The sequence below is a fragment of the Salvia hispanica genome, chromosome 3 (assembly GCF_023119035.1).
Source record: "Salvia hispanica cultivar TCC Black 2014 chromosome 3, UniMelb_Shisp_WGS_1.0, whole genome shotgun sequence".
NCBI lineage: Eukaryota > Viridiplantae > Streptophyta > Magnoliopsida > Lamiales > Lamiaceae > Salvia > Salvia hispanica.
Genome location: NC_062967.1, coordinates 26710061 through 26732893, shown reverse-complemented (window position 1 = coordinate 26732893; position 22833 = coordinate 26710061). Strand labels below are relative to the sequence as shown.

The 22833-nt window shown below is 33.7% G+C and overlaps 2 protein-coding genes across 2 annotated transcripts; one reads left to right on the top strand and one right to left on the bottom strand.

Moving 5' to 3' along the window:
• The first annotated feature begins 7826 nt into the window (after positions 1 to 7826).
• LOC125212519 lies at positions 7827 to 9146 on the top strand. The gene has a single exon (XM_048112717.1). It carries the CDS (start codon positions 7979 to 7981, stop codon positions 8906 to 8908), a length of 930 nt encoding a protein of 309 aa, XP_047968674.1. The 5' UTR covers positions 7827 to 7978; the 3' UTR covers positions 8909 to 9146.
• A 6432-nt stretch (positions 9147 to 15578) lies between these two features.
• LOC125215382 (1-deoxy-D-xylulose 5-phosphate reductoisomerase, chloroplastic-like) lies at positions 15579 to 19606 on the bottom strand. Its single transcript, XM_048116784.1, has 12 exons — positions 19252 to 19606; positions 18607 to 18788; positions 18233 to 18319; positions 17945 to 18070; positions 17795 to 17857; positions 17309 to 17458; positions 17106 to 17173; positions 16840 to 16951; positions 16592 to 16696; positions 16398 to 16519; positions 16172 to 16315; positions 15579 to 15996 (listed from the first exon to the last, which is right to left on the bottom strand). The coding sequence occupies exons 1-12, from the start codon at positions 19346 to 19348 to the stop codon at positions 15828 to 15830; spliced, it is 1425 nt and encodes a 474-aa protein (XP_047972741.1). The 5' UTR covers positions 19349 to 19606; the 3' UTR covers positions 15579 to 15827.
• Positions 19607 to 22833: the final 3227 nt, after the last annotated feature.

Genomic DNA, 22833 nt, shown 5'->3' with positions numbered 1-22833 from the left:
GTATGGGATAGGTAGATAAGCTTACCGACTAGCCTTTGATATCTCCCCCTATCGGTCAACTTCGCGCCTTCCTTCATCTGCAATCCATGATTTTGTACCATAGGAGTATCTGCTGGTTTACAATCAATCATCCCTATCTCGGCCAACAAGTCGAGTATATATTTTCTCTGATTTATGAAGATTCCCTTTTTCGACCTTAGCACCTCTATCCCTAAGAAGTACTTAAGGAGACCAAGATCCTTCATCTCAAACTCATGGAATAAGTTCTTCCTTAGTTCGGCTATCTCCTCCTCATCATTCCCAGTAATGATCATGTCATCCACATATATAATCAAACATGTAATCTTCCCTCCTATCTTCTTGATGAACAAAATATGATCTGAATTACTTTGTTCATACTCGTACTTCTTCATCACTTCTGTAAATCTCCCAAACCATGCTCGTGGTGACTGCTTCAACCCATATAGTGTCTTCTTGAGTTGACACACTTCTTTATCTCCGAAATCTCCTGTGAAACCTGGCGGTGGTTCCATAAAGACAGGCTTAGGTAACTCTCCGTGCAGAAATGCATTTGTGACATCGAACTGGTGGAGCGGTCAATCCTTATTAGCAGCAATCGAGAATAACACACGTACAGTATTAATCTTAGCAACTGGGGAGAATGTTTCAGCATAATCCACACCATATGTCTGGGCGTACCCTTTCGCCACGAGTCGTGCCTTGTACCTTTCTATCGTTCCATCTGGTCTCCTCTTTATCGTGAACACCCATCTGCACCTGACAGTTCTAGCTCCTTCAGGCAACTTGCTTTTGATCCATGTATTATTCTTCATCAGGGCTTTCATTTCAATAAGCATTGCTTCCCTCCACTTCTTATGCTTCATTGCTTTCTCGGCTGTTTGTGGGATTTCCTCTTCTTCGTACAGTGCAGCCTCAAATGCACGAGCCATCTTAGTTAGATTTCCTTGCACAAAGTTTGCCACCCCATAGCGGCTTTTCTTCCCTATCTTTTCAGGGGAATATCTTTTCAGTGGGATCCCCCTTGTACTTCGGAAAGGAAGCACGTATCTCCCGGTGGTTCCATCCACAGTGTTATTCTCTTCTGTATCAACTGGGTCAGTGATAACTGTGTTTTTCACAACATTCGGTTCAGGTATTACCTCGGATATCGTCGGAAGAGGAGTTGGGGGAGGATAAGTCGGTTCTTGTGGTGAGACTTGCTCGGCGGCAGTGACCACCATTGGTTCTGTTGAATCCTCAATCGGGGAGCTTAGCAATGACACAACCCAACTTAGATAGTCCTCATAATTATTTGGACCACTCTCCCCCTGACTACTAAGGTGGGTGTGATAAAAGAATTTAGTTTCAAGGAAGTTGCAGTTCATGGTGGTGGTGATTTTTCGGGTGGAAGGGTCATAGCATCTGTAACCTTTTTGGTTCACTTCATACCCCACAAAGACACATTTGGTTGCACACGGTGATAGTTTGGTTCTCTCGTGTTTTGGGATATGAGTATAGACGGAACAGCCAAAGACTTTGGGTTGAAGGTTCAAGTGTTCGGGTATTTTGGCTTGTTTGGATAGAGAATGAAGGGGGGTTTTCATGTTGAGGATTTTCGTAGGAAGGCGATTGATGAGGTAAATGGATGTAGCAACTGCTTCTGGCCAAAAAAAATTTGGGACTTTGGACTCAATCATTATAGCTCAGGTCATTTCTAGGATTGTCCCATTTTTCCGTTCGGCAACCCAATTTTGTTCTGGTGTATAGGCACACGAGGTTTGGTGGATCACTCCCTTTTCTTTGCAAAATTGGGTCATAGCACTGTTAACAAATTCCCTCCCATTATCTGACCTAAGGGTTTTAATAGTGGTATGAAATTGTGTTTCAATCAATTTAAAGAACGAGGTAAATCTATCAAACACATCAGATTTGTTTTTCAAAAAATAAACCCACGTCATTCTAGTGCAGTCATCAATAAAAGTCACAAAGTATCGAAAACCATTCCCACCCACCACTGGTGCGGGACCCCAAACATCTAAGTGTACCAAAGAAAACATGGATTTCACACGAGTATTTGTAGGCTTAAAAGATTGTCTATGGCTCTTGGCCAAAACACAAGTTTCACATGAAAAATCAGAAGAAATTGGAAGGTTCGGATAAAGCAATTTAAAATACCCAAGAGAAGGGTGTCCTAGTCTTCGGTGCCAGAGCCAAGTTTCCTGTTTCGTGGATCCGTAAGCCAGCATTGCACAGCCATGTTGAGCTATCTCGTCCACGTAATAGAGTCCTCGCTTCTCAGTGCCACGCCCAAGAATCCTCTTCGTCTGAATATCTTGTAAAATACAAAAGTCGGGATGCCTTAGAAGCGTGCAATTCAATTCCTTAGTCACATGACTAATGGACATCAATCTCTGAGACAAAGTAGGAACATATAAACAATTCTTGAGTCGGAGTGTAGGTGAAATTTTAATTACGCCAGATCCTTCAACAGTAATCAATTCCCCACTTGCAGTTCTAATATATGACTTCGTGCCATTATCAAAAGTAATAAAATCATTTCTTTCTGGAGTCATGGTATCAGTTGCCCCACAATCAAATATCCAACCTTTCGAGTGTTCATCAATAACATTATAAACATGAAATGCAGCGGAAGTTTCTCGTAGGGGTTCAAATCGACATTTAGACACATAATTGGGACAAATATGATATTTTCGACCTGTCTGGGGTTCAATTGAAATTTTTGAACAGTCTGGGGGGCGAATATTAACAACATGGGGTATTTTTTGAAATTTCAAGTTCTTATGGGGTGCTGACTGTAAATAAAGGGTATTAAAATTAGGAAAGCTAGGGTTTGGGATTAACCCAAACCCGCTACCTCCTTGCGCCGTTCCATCGAGATTTCCTATCCTCTCCGGGAAATTCCCGACGCCTCTCACATTGCCGCCGACGGTTTGGTCCTCCTGACGGACCCCCGTTCATGGTCCACCTGATTCCCCATGATTTCCTCCGTCAATTCGCGATGGTGTTCCATCGGTGTTCACTCCCACGGCGAGTTTCGCCTGCGCTGCCCCTGCCCTTGATTTCCGTTGGTTTCCTGATCGGCTGGTGGCGGAGAGGCGCGGTGGAGCGCCGCGGTATGGCGGTCGCTGGTTCTGGGTGGCGGGCCCCGGTCCAGTTGCCGCGAATCCGTGTCCGATTTCACCCCCAAATGACGAGTCGGCATTGCTGCCGTTGGTTTCTCCGGTGGGTGAGGGCGATGCCGGTGGCATGATTCGAAGTCGAGCCGCCTCCGTCTTCACCCATCCGTAGGCTGCCTCTACTGATGGGGTCGGTTTTTCCTTCAAGATGTCCCTCTGAATTGAATCGTATTCCTGATTCAACTCGGTCAGAATTTTAATGTTCTGGTTTCCCTGTTTGATGTTTTCTGCTTTCTTCAAACTGATTATCTGTTCTGGTTTGTTATCTTCTGTGTCTGACATTTTTTGGGGTGTCGGTTCTGATTTCGAGTTGATGAAAAGGTCGAGAAACGGTATATTTGGCTATGATGAGAATTTTCTGAGCCAAGATCGTTCCTGCTCTAAGGCCATGTTACAAATCGGTGGGAGAAGTTTTCTTTCTAATTAAATAATTCATATGATACAGAGGCTTCAAATTTATAGACTAGGTATTTTACATATATGGTAAACCTAGATTTACAATAATTGCTCTACTCTAATTTATGCATAATATACTCTGTTATTAATCACACAATATTCTCCTGATATTATGTGATCTCATTCCAACACTATTTACAATCATTCGTCAATTTGAAGGAACTTCATGATTAAGAAAAAGATTGAGTTTTGTCGAATTTGACAGATTTCAAAATTGAATTTTATTCAGGTGATCAATTGGAAGGGGATTTATATGTTGGAAATTTTAGTAATGGTTGCAAAATATTTATATAATTCATTTTGTATGAAAAAGCAACCATGATTTTGAATTTAATGGAAAATGTGTGTAGATTAAAAAAGTATATTAATATATATTTATTTTAAAAAGTATCTTGTAGTATTTCCTTAAATTGAAATTGGATGATGAGGTTAACTCTAGTTTGCTTGTAACACACAATATTTTAATATTTTCTAAAAAAATCCAAATTTATTACTCCTAAATTACAGATTCAACCCCAACTCTAAATCAAGTGAAATCTTATTTTTCGAATAAAAAAGCATTATATTATCAAAGTATATCAAATACAACAATTGAGGTAGTCAGAAGGCAAATTGCCTTTAATGATCTTGACTTGTGTATCCTATTATAGAGGCATTATAATTAAGCGATCTTTAATTATTGGAGAAAATAATTAGTAGTACTATCTATTTTTACTTTGGTAGAGATGAGAAAATACACATTGTGGACGTGTACATTTTCGATATTATTCATTAAAAGGTTTTTCAACTAAATATGACTTCTCTGCAAAGCGTAATAAAGCTATAAAAGTTGGGAGTACTTATATTTTACTCTCATGCATAGATTATTTCCATTTTCTTGCATCTCATAAAAATATATATATATTTTTATTTTCTATTTCTTTCCATTATTCGTAGCACAAATTATTACTACTATCTACAATAAATTAGTGTAAATTGACCCAGTTATTTGATCTGATTTTTTTGTCTAAGATTGGAGAGTAGTAATATTATTTTGTTTCTAGTGATATAGTAGTATAAAATTAAATACATTCTGACGAAAATAAAACACGCATATTAGCTATATAAAGTCATGTCACAAATAGATTAAAGCGGCGTTCGTTTTACTAAATAAAATAGTAACATGATATAATCTAACTAGGATTAAGTTATGAGATTATTTTAATTAGAGTTGGGGTTGATCATAACTAATTATTACATGATTATCTATCTAGGATTGAATTGTGGAATAAAATCTTTTGAACCAAACGAACTAAGTACATATTTAATTTTAAGATAAAATTTTACAAACCGGACGACCCTAAAAAAACAATACAGTGCTATAGAAACGTTAAACGTCAATACATAGAATAGAAGGATGTTATCTTTATACTCTATAGCATATTAACATTTTATTTACGCCTATCCAAATTTTTATCATTAAGCTATACATAAAACTTGGATATAATATTAAAGAAATGTAAACTATTTTAGCTGGTGATATTTTCTAGTAGTACTATTACTTTATATAATTTGCGACCTTTCTATATATGACCAAATATATTTCTCATCCATATTTTTTTTTTGTCACATACTCACATGTTGGTTGAGACGAATTTTGCGTTGGGTGAAAAACATATATACCTATATAAATAAAGAACTTTTGCACGATATTTGTCACATACTTCATTTTTTATTCTAATCCACTTTTTATGCAAGAGTGGAGACCAGACCAGACTGAGTACATCCAAAGTGAATAATCAATTACGAAATATTCAAAATTAGACTACTATATACTCTCTGGCTCCCAAAAAAAATGTCGCACTCGTGGGATTGATATGAAATTTTAGAAGGTTTTGTATTACATGGGTGGAAAAAGAAAATGTATTTTTTATGGAGTATAATGATATGAATCATATCTTTTAAAAAATAAAATAAAATATGTGACATTTTTTATGGGATAAACTAAAAATAAAAATGTGACATTATTTATAGAACTAGCTAGGGGAATATATAAATTTAAATGCGCGATCTTAATTTTTTACTTATTGATTATATTAGTATCACAATTTATCAAATTCGATTTATTTAATGTACTTTGGAATCTAAAAAATCACTGACAGCTTGTACTTTATATTTGATGTCATGTTTTATAACCAACTTTACATTTATTGCATCATAATAATACTAAATTTTAAATTATTATTACTAAATTACAGATTCAACATTAATACATAATACTATAATTTTAAAAAGTAGTATTAGTTACTAGCTATACTGAATTACAGATTCAACTCTAGCTCTAAGTCAATTGAAATCTTATTTTTCAAAAAAAAAAAAACCCATTATACTTGCTCTATTTAAGATTTTAAGTATGATCAAAGCCATTTGAGAAAGTAAGAAGGCAATTTGCCTTTTAAGTACATCCATATTCCATAGAGGCATTATAAGCAATCTTTAGTTATTGGGGAAAATAATATTTACCTTTTACTTTGGTTGAGAAAAGGCAATATCATAACACTATGTCGTATACATTTTCGATAATATTCATTAAAAGGTTTTTTCAATTAACTTTTTGTATCTATTTAGAAGACTTCTTTGCTAAGCATAATACAAGCTATAAAATCATGGGTTATTTCCATTTTCGTGCATTTTATAAAAATATTAATTTTTTTCTCTTCTTTTTCATTACAATATCCTTAGCACAAGTTATTACGACAGTATAATCATTTACACAATCAATCTACAAAAGATATATCAATAATATATTTTGAAAATATTACTCCCAATACATACATGTACATTTTACATCTATTTATCGTTTTAACATGTTGTTCTCTCTTTCTCAAATCAATGTGTTTTGCCATCTTCCACTGTATTTGCTTAGTACTCCTAAAGATGATTTCTGACAAAGTTTTTTTTTTTTTTTTTTTAAAAAAAAGACAATTTTAGATTTCTTAAAAGACGTCCTTGATAAAAAAAAACAAATTTACACAATTAAAACACAATATATATATATATATATATATTTACAAAGACATAAATCTGATTATTTGAATTTAATGAATAACAGTACTAGTAAGTATAATCAAATATATCGAATTTCTAATGAATTTACCCAATAAGACAATACAATAAAATCTAGTCCATACTCTTAATTTTGTGCATGCTCATATCGAATTTCTCATATTAAAAAAAAAATAGAATAAATTAATAAATGATGCTTCACAACACAAAGATGCATACTCAATTCACAAAAACAAAACTGCGTAAAATATCGTGCAAATTTATGAATGCTCTACTTATAATGGGACGGATGAGTTACAATCTACGTGAATACTTTCAGTCAAATGTCATAAACAAATATTTAGGGTTCGTTCAATTTGAAATATTATATCTGTACTCCATCCTTTTTTATAGCAAGTGATTGATATTTCTCGTTTGATTGTTCTATTACAAGTGATTGATTTACATTTTTAGCTAAAAACAAAATACTACTCCCTAGTATCTAGTTACTTTTATTATCTCTCGTACTTTACTCTCTCCATATTTCTCATACTTTGCTCTCTCCATCTTGTTAATATATATTAGTACTATCATTTTCTTAAATTTCATGTCCAAAAGAAAACAATCACATGCAATTGGACGAATGAAAAGTAAAGTACTCCCTTTGTTTATAATAGTGGAAACATTTCTTTTTGACACGAAGAGTGAGAAAATGTGTTACACTTTTAACTAAAAAAAGAAAATAACTCTACTATTATTAAATGCCTAAAATAAAAAATATATGTTGCTATGAAATAGAAGAAACATTATATTTGATTTATATGATTGAATATTAGATGTTAATCTTAACTGAATAATATAATAAAGCTATAATCGTTTTTAAATAAAATAATCTCAAAATTTACTCTTGAATATAATAATTCATATATCAACCAAAAAGAAAGTTTATCAAACACGTGGCACATATATGCGCTTGCTACACCGTCACTCAGACGATCACAGCCTTCCCGTGGCGCGTAGCGTTTTATATCTCTCTCTCTCTAATTTCTCTCTCTTAACTTTTTACGTTTTAAAAATCTCTCTCTCTCTCTCTCTATGTGAATTGAATTCACAGCCAATCAACAATATAAACTGCTAATCCCCACTGCTAATCCCCACACTTTCCGCCATTTCAACCAACCATCTCCTCCCTCAAACTTCAAAATTTTCAGCCATTTCGTAGCGATATTTTATGTGATACTGTTTATTCCGTAATTAATCATTCATCGAAGGTGAATTTTCAGAGAATTTGAACTGAGAAGATGCAGGCGAGCTCTGCAATATCGCTCTCCCCCAGCTTCAACACCTATTCCAACACTAAACTCGCCGAAATCGCCGCGCGCGTCGTCGACGAGCTCGCCTCTCACGAAATCTACGACGACGAGTTTTACTTCGAGCATATCTCGCCAAATCGACGATCTGATTCTGAGGAGTTTGCGAATTCTGATTTCGTGAAGAATAGCGTTGAGGAAGGAGATTCTGATTATGTAGAAAATCAAAATCGCGTCGACGACGACGACGAATTCGAGTTCGCTTTCGTGACGGCGAGAGATTCCGATCCGCCTTCTCCGATCTCCGCCGACGAGATCTTCCACAACGGCCAGATTCGACCGGTCTACCCGGTTTTCAACGGAGATTTGTACGGTACCGAATTTCCGCGGGAAAATCGGAAGGAATTAGGCGAGAATGCTCCGACGATTCGGCTGCCGCTGCGGAAACTGTTTAACGAGGAGCGAGAAACGCCGATGACGATGAATACGACGTCGTCGTGCTCGTCGTCGGACGCGGACGAGCTGGACGGAGTTCCGGCGGACTCGTACTGCGTGTGGCGGCCGCCGAACAAGGCGGAGGCGGAGGCGCGGTGCAAAAAGAGCAGCTCCACGGGATCGAATTCGAAGCGGTGGAAATTCAAGGTGAAGGATTTGCTGAATCGGAGCCGGAGCGAGGGGAGTAAGGATGATTTCAGCGTATTGAATTCGAATTCGAGAAAGAAACAGAGTGAAGACAGAGGCAAAGTGGCGCCGGTGACGGTGAGCGGCGGTGGAAAGGTTAAATCCGCGGCGGCGCCACCGCTTCCGCCGCTGCCGGTGCACGGCGGCGAGAAGCGGCGCTCGTATTTGCCGTATAAACAGGATTTAGTAGGGCTTTTCGCCAATGTAAATGGATTCAGTAAGAATTTGCAGCCGTTTTGAATTTTGATTGCTTTTTTAAAAAAAATAATTTTATATACAGATTAGTATATTTATTTGTTAATCAATGGGGATTTTCTTTTCCTTTTTTTGATGTGAATTGCTAATATCATCTTTCCTTTTCATAATATGTAATGCGAAAACGACTCCATTTTTATTTTACTTTTACTTTTTGGTTAATTCTATTGTTATCTTTTATAACATCATTTCTCATAAATAGTGTAAATGCGAATTTTTGTGATATGGAAAATTCATTTAATTCATTCACAAGTTTGGCCACCAAAGTTTTGAAATGGTCAGTATTTTAAGTTTCATTTCGGCAAGGAAGTATAAATTTCTGGGGTTCTAAACTCCATGTGAATCTGAATACTTCGTTTGGAATGTTCTAACTTGTAACGAAATTGTCCTACTGTTTTATTATTAATTAATATGAAAAGTTCTCATTTATCATATTTTGCTCTTCACATTATAGTTCCATGACATTTCAGCACTAACATCTGAAGATAAATTTATTTTGAGACGATAATTTTAATAGCAAATTTCAAATTTCACATTACTCTGTGACTAGCAAAATGTGGAATTTACACATTTTGTAGCATTCGACATAATACTCAAACAGGAAAATAGTATGCACCGCAAGTAAAAATAAAAAATAAATTGTGTTATTGGGATTGCATAATTTTGACTTTGCTGGTGTTAAAATGACATTCAATTATTATAATTTTAGTATAAAATGATGTGTTCATTTCTTTGTAACGTTGAAGATTTTCTCTTTAAATAGAGGGACTTACAAAAAACAAACTCCACTATTTTCGTTCCTTAAAAAAAGTGTAAATTTATACTTTTTCAAACCAAATTTGATACACTTCTCCGATTAAAAAGGCATCCTCGAAAACCATAATAATAAACCCCCTAGAACTCAAATCAAATTTAATGGTTAAATTTATTTGATGAAGTCAATATATAGATTGTATAGTTAATAATCAAAATTTTATTCTCGAAAATTCTCCCCCTAAACTAAAAACAAATGAAAAATGCGATTGCGGTTGTCAATTTGTAATCGCAAACTACCAATATCATGTGGAAAAAGTTGACATGACATAATTAGAAAAGTGTCAATATTGTCACAAAAAGTTTAATCACCTCGGAATTGTTCATTAACCATCTAACTAATCAAGGTTATGACTAAATCTCGGTTTCACATCTTAATTTAAATTATCCCATCCCAATTCATAAATCGGAAGAACAAACCGAGTAATTACAAATATAATTTCTTGTGTTAAGTACACCTGTAATCTTAATTAATATAAAGAAACACAAAATTTCAATGTCATGCATAAAAGTATGTAATTTTTTAAATTTATTGTGAAATCGCAATTAGCGAAATTTGTGTGTGTTTAATTTGCAAAGTCAATAAAGATCTGGATTAGGAATATGACTATGTGAACTACCACCACTTGGATCAAATTTAATAATTGGAGACATAGTTTTCTTGTTCATGTTGGATGGTAGTCATTTTCAGGATATGTATGTGCTACCTTTTCTTCTACAATTTCTTTATCTCTTCCCTATTATATCTAAATTATGGTTGTGCTAGTCAATATTTTCATGATTTATTTGATTAATTTTGTAGGTTTTTTAAGGCACATAACATAACATCTAAATAAAATGTAGGGTTAGGAACATTAATTAATCAAATCCAAAAGTCAGATACTAATCACAAAACTTTAATTCCACCAAATATCTCTGATTGGATACATTACCAACGTTATCAGTTTTTTTGATAAAAATAAAAGGCTCAAACCATGAGTGGTGAGCACAAGTTCGCAAGACGGCAAAGCCAAGTACTCCCTCCGTCCCAAGGAAGTTGACCCATTTCTTGGACGACACGGGATTTTATGCAACTTTATTTTGTGTGTTAAGTGGAGAGAGTAAAGTAATAGAGAGAGAATAAAGTAGAGATAAAGGGGTTTCCATTTTAAGCAATGGGTCATCTTGATTGGGACAAACCAATAAGGAAAGTGAGTCATCTTCAATAGGACGGAGGGAGTACTAAAACTGTTCCAGCTAACAAACTCCCTTAGAACTCAAACGCTACCAAAATCCTAACAAGACCATAACACTAATATAAAAGAACCTTGGAAAAAACCAACGAAAAGCAAAAATAGCCCAAAAGAAAAAACCATGTACAAAGACCTTCAAGAAAAGGATCAACCCTCGCCTAAAATCTTTGTTGGAGAGGAAGAATTTGGATGCCAACGTTATCAGTATTTTGGAGTCATATAATTTTGTTTAAATATAAGTTTATGTAATCTATTTGTCTTAAGATATCAATATTGTCCTTATTGACAATAAAATACAATTTAATTAATTAGACGTTTTCCTTTATTCATAGATCAAAAATTGGAGTCACTAGAAAATAAATGAGAATCAATCAAATCATTGTTGATTGGAAAGAGAAAAAATAGTATCACTACAAAAAATAATTACTCCGTATTAAAAAAGTTTGTGAAAGAAATTGGGTCTTGGTCATGGTCCAAATTAATGGAACAATTTTTCTATTGAATAGCACTGCAAAAGCATTGGACACTTCTTGGAAAATGGGAAAAGGGAATGAAATGCTCTTTTTCCACTGCTGCAATTATCACTGCCCTATTTCCTATACTACAATCTTCTTCCCTAATTGCATGCAAATTATGATTTGGAAAATGTGATGTGACTTTTTAATTTTAGTTGATTATACATAAGTAAATGTTAACTATGTACTAGTATAAGTTAAATCAATAAAACCCATGACATGCACAATGCTGTTGCAGAGGCAAGTACTAACAAATGGAGTACCAGAAAAGGGTTTGCAAATAATTTCGAATTAATTGAAGCAATAGAGATGGCATAATTATCGGAAATTAAGTGACATATTTCTATAAAGTGAGTGAGAGAGAGCAAAAAGGGAAAAGATGATGGAGCATGTGACATATAGATGAATTTTCAGCTACATGTTTTCTCCTATATATTGCTTTTTGGCAGTGTGCAAAGAGTTTCCCCACACAATCAGAGATTTATTGAGTAGTAGTAATATAGTATTTATGTAATATGTATGACTATCCTTTTGAGGGCATTCCTGCTTGATTATCATAGCTCTTTTAATTTCAATATTGGTCATGATATAGTATTAGGTTTTGTGTGAAATATTTTGTGTGTTCAGATTCTTGGATTGGAGCTCAGATGTTGATGACATTTTGTGCTTATATTATTAATTTTCAAAATTATCCTAAACTCTCACAAATTTATAGTAATATAAATCCCTAATTTTCAGCGTTTTTCATAAAGAAAAAGATTAATAGTGTTTTATATATCGCCAATTTTTAGTGTTCAAATATTATTTGGGACTTTCAAAGTATTATAGAAAATGTCTTTAACTTCCATTTTTTTTCATAAATATCCTGCCAAAGGGGTTTACACTCACAAACACATGCACCATGTGTATAACTTGAACTCGATACTTTTGTCTTTAGGTTGAAATCAACCACTATACCATGAGACCAACTTACTCTATCACTAGATAATCCAAGATTTTTGGCCTTAGGCATCTTTTGACGGTTTTATGCCTATTTTTTTAGAGTTGATAATTGATTTGCCTTGTGTTTTTGCCCTCCGTTTCAAATTAATTAGTACTTCCTATATAATGGTAGAGACATTTTTTTCTGGCACGAATATTAAGAAAAATGTGTGTAATGTATTCCCTTCGTCCTACTCTTTCCGTTCCATAGTAATAGAGTCATTTTGTCATTTTAGTACGTTTCATAGTAATAGAGTCATTTCCCTTTTTAGTAAAAGTCAACACATTTTTCCATACCTACTTTACTCTCTCTTTATCCCTCTACCTTTTTCATTTTCCACTTTATTCTCCCTTTACTTAACTTACCTAACACAATTTTTCTTAATCTCTATGCCGAAAAGAAATGCCTCTGTTATTATGGAACGAAGGGAGTATTAAATATGAAACATTTACTCTTCGATACAAGATTTTATGCAGTGTTTGTTACGAGTTAACGAAGAGAGAAGAAAAAGTAGAAACAGTGTTGTTTCCAATTTAGGAAACGTTTCATTTCTAATAAGATATCTCAGAAAAGAAAAACGTTTTATTTTTAACGGGACGATGGAGTATTAGATAAAAGGATAATAAAGTAGAAGAGAGAAGAAAAAGTAAAAGTGAGAAAAAGTAATTTTTTACCAAAAAAGAAATGACTCTATTATTATAAAATGCTCAAAATAGAAAAATAATTCTACTTATTATGGAACGAAAGAGTATATATTTTAGATTAATAGTCATGTCCCTATCCGCAACTAAAATTGTTTAGATATTTTTTTGTTCATTATCGCAAGTAGTGAAGTACTTACACAACATAATTAGTCAATGAGATGGTAAAAGTTTGAATACTGTGCTAATATAAACATATATTACTCTGATGAACCATTAAATAAGACCATACGATTAAAAAAATAGCGTAAAAAAAATATATATATACTAGTACTGATTAAAAAGAATATTCACTTGATTTTAGGGGATCTATTAGAATATAAACCTCAAATCAAAACACACCAAACTTAAGTTGGTAACGGTCTATTCATCAAGTTGTGCGTTTTACACATTATATAGTTTATCCAATTATGGCTAGACTAGTAAGTGATCTCCAAGTCAACTTTATGAACGAATAGAAATAACAAGAAACAAATAAAATCAAATTTAAATCAATCGAATAGTAGAGCATGTGACATGGGCCAAATTGTACTTTCCATATGTAGCATATTGTGGTCACCTATATATTGTTCATAGCTTGTAAAAATGAGAAAGTAAAAAAAAATGATGGTTTAGTAAATAGGATATTGTGGTCACCTATATATAATTCATATAATTGAACATGTATATTTAATTATACTTTATAAATATTTTGACACATAGGACTGAGACGTTATATTATTTTCCAAATGCCTTTTTGTGATGAGTGGAGTTCACCAATGTCCACTTAATATTTTGCTTCCATACAACTTAAAACCCTAATTTTTCTCTATATACTATCCATAAAGTAGTAAAAATTACTCTGGATGTTATAAGTAAGGAGTAGTAGTAGTAGTACTAAATAAGTTCACACGCATCATATTATTCCAATATATCTGAATTTCTAGTAAATTCATTTATCATAATCTTCTTGTGCACGGATTTGGAACTAAGATTTAGACTTTCATCGAATATTAGAACTCAAAACGATTGAAGATTTTTCGAATCGCACTGTATGAAATGTCATCATGTATTGTCAATTTTAGTTAATAATAGTAGCATAGTTTACATTAAAATTGTAGTTTGGTTAGTGGCAATGGAGATGAAATGTCTAATAATGAGTGTTGGTTGGCAAATGCCAAATCTAGAAATTAGTTGAGTTTATAAGTTTTGGGAAATAAGAATTGTTTGGTTGAGTTTATAAGTTTTGGGAAATAAGAATTGTTTGGTTGGTCTGTCATTTCGACCCAGTGTCACACTCCAAATTATGAATAATTGAATCTCAAATCCATAAACATCAAACATTTAATGTAAGGTAACAATAAGTTCATTTTCATGGGCCATAAACTAAAGAGAAAAATAAGGCTAATTTTTTAAGATAAAGACATTTAATCCGTAGCTGTGAGTCAGCCAATAACAATGTTCCACCACTAACAAAGATTGTTTCCTATCTATTATGTAAATGGAAATAAATTAGTTAAAGGTATTATCTTTAATCTAGAGATTTTATATGGACTGGTGAATTTGGATAGGTGTTTAAGTTTGTTTTGTTGAATTTTATTTTAATATATTCTAATTTGTTGCCCACCAATATTTACTATAAGGTTCCCGATACTTTAATTCAGCATTTTTTAAATTGAAAAGAAACAATAATTTAGCTAAAACTAAAACTTCAAAGCCCAATAACTAAAGGAATTATGCCCAACAACTGAAATTCTCATATTTCTCATTTCGATTTGGGGCGCTAGATTAGATATGATTTGAGTCATAATAATGTTCAATTAAGTAGATAAAGTTCAAGATTTAATATCGAGACAATATCAAATATGATTAATCTTAGTATAAATCTTTGTCTTTCTTATATGATAAAACTAATCTTCAGTAATATCGTAACAAGTTAATCTTGAGCAATCGAACACAAATATTACTAGAATTATAATTTGACAAGGTAGTCTCAGCACAAAAATTAGAGCGGGCATCCGCAACACTTAGCACTAGTGGCATGGATTATGATATGTGCAAAACTCAATCTTATTGCAAAACCATAGAACAATACCCGAAGGTCATTTTTAGACAAAATGGAGGTCATTCTTAGCCAGTTTTTAGATCATGATAGTTAGCATGACCTAAAATGATATAACAATGGCATCCGTATTTTTCAAATCCGGATTTTATAAAATGACCTAAAACAAACTAACAATGACGGTTCAATAGTTCGACATTGATTATAGCCCCGTAGTGGCATGAGCACCATACCACAACCATTGGGCACTTACACTATTCACGTACTTTTTCCATTTATTTTCCATTTTTAATTATATATTTAAATTAAATTGCAAAAAATTAAACATAACATAACATTTTTGGCATTTTTAGCCAATTACGACAGGCATATACCAAATAAAATCAAAACTACCCATATATCTTTCAATTTTTATTTCTCCCTCACAAAATGACCTTTTTAGAAAGGGACATTGAAACATTGCTATCAAATTTACACTTGATGATGAGTATCAAAAAACACAAAATCATGTGACTCTCTTCTGATCTATTTCATGTTTCATAATGTCGCATGATTCATTTTCTTTTTCATCATAAATGAACAAGTTTTTCCAGTTGAAGATCATTCTCATCAACCTCTGCTCATACAAGAGCAGGACTCAAACCGGCCGACCGCTGCACGCCAGCCGCATACTCCCGCGCCCACAGGTCGTAGTGCACGATTTCCTCCAACGAAGGCGACGCCACCATCTCCGCTCGATGCTTGTCACATGTCAGCTCCACAACCTTGAATATGTCCAAGTAACTGATTCTGCAACACACACAAAAATGATCCATCATCAGCAGCTGCGATGATAATCGTGCATTCATCAGAAGACGAGCACGCTCACTAACGTGCCCGTGTGTAGTTTTATGTGCAGAAATATGATAGCTTCGATTATTCAACAACGTTGCGCTTTCTTGATTATGTGACTTGAAATACTCACTTCTCGTCGATGAACATTTCAACTGCTTTCTCGTTGGCTGCACTAAGAACACCGGTCATGGTGCCTCCCGCCCGTCCAGCAGCATAAGCAAGATCCATCGACGGGTATTTGGTGTTGTCAGGCTTCTTGAACGTCAGGTCGACCCTAACCATCACGATACGAAGTCAGTTCTACTTAAGCAAGAAAAAAAAGTGTTTTTCGATACTTGCAAGGGCGTGGTAGTTACTTGCAGAGGTCGAGGCGAGGCCATGTAATCTCGGAGCAGTAGATTCTCTCTGGCCACGATAAGGTGTACAGAATAGGCAGACGCATGTCGGGCCATCCCAACTGCGCTAGCACGGATGAATCCTGAATAGACAAATATGTGAAGAGAGAATCGAGGGAGCTAAACCAGTAATGAGAGCAGGAAGATGGATTTACCTGTGTTTCGATCATCGAATGTATGATGGATTGAGGATGGATAACGATCTCGATATCATCATATTCGGCCCCAAACAAATAATGAGCTTCTATAACTTCTAGACCCTGCCAAAATGAAAGCCACTCGATTAGTCTTTGTTCTTGACTTGACCAAAGCATAAAAACAGCTTATCGATACTTATGCACTTAGTCGAGGGAACGATGCTGCAAATGGAAGCAATGTTCGTAAAAACTGAGCAGAAACCTACTTTGTTAAAGAGGGTTGCAGAGTCCACTGTGATTTTCTTTCCCATGTTCCAGTTAGGATGCTTTAGAGCATCTGCTACTTTAACTTCCTTCAATTTCTCAACCGGCAAATCCCTATCATCGACAGTGTTATCAGTATCGTTGCACAACATGATTAGCAAAACTATCAAGTATCGAAAACTATGAGGACAGTATGTTTACGCTATGGATGCTAATATACGGATGCAGGAATTTCTAAACAATTTCTCCGTGTAACAAATTGGCATACCTAAAAGCACCCCCGGATGCAGTCAAAATAATACGCCTCAAAGCACCTTCTGGCAAACCTTGGATACACTGTAAGATAAAACATTCCATTTATAAGGGCAGTTTAGTGATGGATTTGAAGTTTTAGCACATCCAAAAACTCGAGTTAATCTTTCTAGTAACATTGCATACATTTAGACGTTGTTCAGACACCTTTAAACATACCTGGAATATAGCAGAGTGTTCGGAATCTGCAGGAAGAATCTTGACGTTATGCTTCTTCGCAAGAGGAAGGACAAAAGGCCCTCCAGCAATCAGAGTTTCTTTATTGGCCAAAGCGATGTCTTTTCCAGCTTCTATCGCAGCCACTGTCGGCTGATAAATCAGAAAAGATCAGATTTCGGAAAATATTACTCCCTATTTATTGCAACACATTTGCAAGAGAAGGAGAAAAAAATGTGTTGCAACTTTGATAATCCAGTGGAGTCTGTTGAAACATCAAACATCTTCGCCAATTTAAAACGAGTGAAAAAAGAAGCTTTTGTAAACGAGAAAAGGTCGATGGTACCCAAAGAAAACCAGCAATGATGCAGAATGCATATCAATCGAACAGAAGAAACGGAATTTAGTACTATTAAAATTTGCAGCTTTTATTAAGATTAGTTAGAAACAGTACTGATTAAGGTAAATCCATGTGGCATTGAAGATTACCTTCAAACCAGCACATCCAACGATTCCCGTGACTACGGTAACAGCATCGGGATGTCGTGCAACCTGGAGAAGACAGCCGGTGTCAAAGAGATGGCGAGCAAATTATATCTACCTATATCACTAGCAGCTATAGAGCATATATAAGCTAACCTCAACCATTCCTTGCTCTCCCGGAATAATTTCAGGCTTGTCCTCGACATCAGCCAAAGCCTCTTTGAGCTCACTAGCTAATGACTCGTCTTTAACCGATACTAATTTTGGTTTGAAAGCCCTCACCTGCAATATGAGCATTAGATAACAGAATCAGATCATCTGGAGAGGTGTTAGTGAGTTATGACATTCACTTTTTTTAAATCATGATTTCACGAAATAATTCCATTGCTTTAGCAGGTTAAATGATTAGTCCTAGATTTTTCTTGAGTATATCAATAAAATCACCTGATCAGCAAGGAGGGTGACATTTGAACCAGCAGCAAGAGCGACGATTCTGAATTTATCTGGATTTTCAGCAACTATGTCGAGCGTCTGCAAAGAGTGAAGTCAGCTCATAAGCAACCAAACACATGCCTCATCAAAAAGCAAGAACAATCCACCAGTCACAGCTGACACTAACAGGTAATAAATAAAATGAGTAGAATTTAGGTGAATAATTTGACAGTCACATCTCAATATAGCCATCAAAAATCAAGAATATCAATAGAGCCATCACCACATATATGAATGAGCATAATAACTCCAACAACCTCGGTTGGAGAAGTATTCATTTCTAGACAGTCTCAAACACAACATAACAAATAGTACTATATATTCACCTGAGTTCCAATGGAGCCAGTGGATCCAATAACCGAAATAGGCTTCGGGCCCTCCCAAGTCACACGACCGGGCTCAGGAACAGCCCGCCCGGGCCAAGCCGGAGGAGGAGGGGGCTGTGCCGAGCAATGGACTCTCTTCGAAGCAGTGCATCTACTATCCTTCTTCTTGAAAGCAAATCCACCTAAACAAAAAAATCCAACAGAATCTTGTATAATTCAGAATAACAAACAACATATACTTGTAAAGATGCATCTCAACAGGGGAAGATGACTTGACACTCCAATTTTATTTTATTTTTACAAAAAATGGAATCTTCAGCAAGTCAAAAACAGCACCAGAAACACATCAGCATCTATAATCATTCTCCACAAATGGGAATCAGGAAAAATGAATCAATAATTACCTTGGATACCAAAAGATGAATATTTGAAATTATTAACTGACACAACATCTCCAGAATTATAAAAATACAAAATCAAAAAGGAAAAGCAAGAATTAGTTGTAGTCACCAGCTTTATACTATTCTTTTCTTATCCCAAACAAATAACAGCCTCATAATCAACATGGAAGAAGACAAAATAACTACTTCGAAATCACAGCACCCCAAAACTCCAAAAAGATTCAAATTTGAGGCTACACAATACCTTTAAACTTGAGAGGATTAAGATTGTAATTCGATTTGGAGCAATCCAAGAAAGACAGAGTCTTGATTTCAGTGGGAGGCATCAAGTTTAGAGCCATGGTGTATCAACACTGAAATGCAAAGAAAGCTCAGAAATGACAAAAAGATGCTTTCTTTCCCACACCCCTTTATTACAAGAACCCAGAGATATAAGTAGCAAACACCACTGGCACTGCTGCTTTCGGGTTGGTCAAGGATGGCAAACTATAGAAAAAAATTGATGAGAGAGAGAGAGAGAGATGAGAGGTGTTGGGCTCTACTATATAATAAGGATTCCAGTGAAAATTAAAATGAAAATGTCATCAATTTCAAAGAATTTACCAAAACAAATTGTGAAAGCTAAGAAGTAATGAAACAATTGAAGCAATGAGACAAATTGAGGTATCTCAGAACACCGTTGGCGTATGTGAAGTGTATTTGTTTAAGTTTATGCTTTATTCCTCAATAAAAAAAATGATCTTTTTAGTACTCCAAATAAATATTCATTCAAATGTGTTTTTTTCTCAGATAACATAAAATTTTGCAAATTATTATATCTTCGATTTGTTCTTTTATTCCTTCGTGTGCCAATTTGCATTTGACAATAATTCTTTTCAATCGTTGTTTAAATTAATCAGGATAATTTCAAGAATTGGAAAAATTCTTGGAATAAGATCATTTGATTCCCTAACTTTTGAAATAGCGTTATTCTTTTGTAATCAAGACGAAAGTGATGGTGATTTTTTTTATTATTTTCAGACTGAATCAATAGTTTGGAGTCACAAATTTTCAATATTATCTATTTTATAATATTTGTTAGTTTAGTATTTATCGAATATACTCTAGTGACTATGTAGTTTTTTGTTACTATAGTATATATCGAATAGTTTGCAGTCTCAAATTTTTCTATATTATATTTTATGCGTGGATTATTATATATTCATGGGCTAAGGTTGCGTCTTTTTTCCACAATTGTTGAGTGACTTAGTTATTTTGAAATTTATCGTTCAATTGTTGCTCGTGTCAACTGAATCAAATTATTGATTTATCTTATGTCGAATTAGAAATAAATACAGTAATGACATCTCAGACCATTCGTATCAAACTCAAACTCATGTTTAAGTATATGTCCTAAAAAAAATAATTTTAATCCAACCATTTTTAGTATATATATCTCACATAATTTTTGCAGTACATCCGTATTTGATTGTTCTATAAAAAAATGTAAAAATGTATTTGGATTTATAATATAACTAAGAAATTTTCTACACCAAAAATAAGATTTAGTGTGTCATTGGAGATGTCTAATAAATTAAAGGAGAACAAGGTGAACTCGAATGAAATTAAACACCAATTTTGAAAGTACAATATTTTTCTGATTTGAAGTCAAAATACGATAAGATTTGAGAAAAAATAAGTCGTGGCAAAATTTATAAGTCAAATTTGTTACACTCCGTGAGTCAAAATAATTTATTGATTAGTACTTGACAATGTTAGAATTATATTATTATTATTATAAGTTTATAAGCTCTAACTTGTGTAGTTATTTATATAATACTATAACAGTATTATTATTTAGTACTAGAAGAGATTAGATTATTTAGTAACGTGGTGAATAAATTGTGAAGAATAGATTTATAGAATAATAATGTTTCTTGAAATTAATTTTACTACCTAATAAAGTTTGTGCTACTCAAGTGGATTCTCACCACGTTACCAATTAGCAACGCTAATTAGATAACTAAATCGTCAATGGAGAATATTAATACTAATAGATAGGTGTGCAAAAATTAAATAATTGCAAATATTAGCAGTCCTAATTAATACTAACAGAAACAGCCGCCATAGCATATTGGCCAAATTCAGGCTAGCCTATATACAGGAGCTAGACTTTACTTATAACTAAAAAAACGTTTTTCAAAGAAAAATACTATGGGAGTTCTTGTAAATCACTTAATAGTTAGTTACCTACTACTGCTTACTTTGGAACACATTAGCATAATTTAATCAAGTTGACTTGATCCTTGGTTGCAGCTTCGTGATAAGAGTTATACTACTTTAATAAATAAAATTGTTCTTAAATTTATAATATTCAAAAATTGGATTGCACTAATATTTAGAAGTTTGGAACTTGCTATCCAATTTTAATCCCAAAATACAATTTTGCAAACTGAACAGCCTCGTAAAATATTAATTTCTTACAACGTTGTAACATGATTTATATAGTCAAGTAGTGTAAATTTACTTCTAACCAATATTTTCTACTGGTCAATAGTTATTATCTGCTAAGTCAAGTGTTGCAATGGTATTTTTATAGCTTTGACTAATTTTATACTTGAATAAACGAACAATTTTTAGTAAGTTAAATGAAGCGGTCAAAATTCGATGCTCAAAGTGTTGAAATCAATGATAGTACTTCAATTCAAACTTGGTGTTAACCATTAAATAATTGATTTTGAATGGACTGTCATCTATAAATTGGAAATAAGGAATTTTTTTTTCCCCAAAAATGATTGGGATACAAAAATATTTTTGGTGATGTATGTGTACTAGTAAATGAGTAAACCCAAGCCAAAACAACGACGGATAAATCAAAGCCAAATTCAAAGTAATTATATTGTCCATATCAGCTATCAACTAGTATCAAGTTAGCACTTCATTCAAACATATGAATTTACATCAAACCGACATAGTACAAGCAGATATTCTACCAATCGAAATCTGATAAGACATGAGACATGAGTGAATTCGCCTGCGTCAGTCAAGAATTAAGTAGATAGAAATTTCTTATTACAAAATTCTCACTTAAAATGTTATTATCGTGTTGAGAAGAACAGTTGATCTCTAATGTCTAATAACGTGATACACATGGGCATATTTGTTCTGAAGAGCGATAGCATAATTTAATACTACAAAATTCCAAAAGTTAATACTCATTGTACAAGCAACAATTATTTATTTATTACTCAATTCTTAAACCACTAGATATCTCAATTTGATATGGCGTGAATTTTTATAAATGTAAATGAAAGCAAGTGGAAAAATTTATGGAATACAGTACTATAAATCATTGAAATATGAGATACACTTATCAAAAATACTAAAAATAAGATGAGATATTTAATGAAAGATGAAAAAAAATATTACTATGAAATACTATGTAATAATAAACGGATGAAATGCAATAGATCACACTTTAGGATTCGGAGTTACATAGCCAGAGGAATTCAATTCATGAATTTTTTTTATCATAAACTCACTCACTCTATTTTATAGGCATGTCACTAAAATAAATATTTTAATTTATAATATGATAAAGTGGTCACGATTGATATAAGTAATATAGTCAAAGTAAATCAATAAAATATAATTTCTATAGAAACTATTTTATGTTATAATCATAAACACGACGTAAAGTAATTTCCTGTCGAAATTTCGACGGACACTAGTTTAATTATAATAACAAAACGAGTTTCTAATTTTTTATCATTATATATAAATCTAATTGTGTTAGCTCTAGCTGTTACACGTTAATCAATTATGCAATAAGATGGAGTATTAAAAT

Coding starts and splice junctions, on each gene's coding strand:
- LOC125212519 (XM_048112717.1), top strand. CDS start 7,979: ATGCAGGCGAGCTCTGCAATATCGCTCTCCCCCAGCTTCAACACCTAT.
- LOC125215382 (XM_048116784.1), bottom strand. CDS start 19,348: ATGGCTCTAAACTTGATGCCTCCCACTGAAATCAAGACTCTGTCTTTC. Junction 18,320..18,606: donor CTGGCTCCATTGGAACTCAG/GTGAATATATAG, acceptor CACTCTTTGCAG/ACGCTCGACATAGTTGCTGA. Junction 15,997..16,171: donor GAAATGTTCATCGACGAGAA/GTGAGTATTTCA, acceptor TGTGTGTTGCAG/AATCAGTTACTTGGACATAT.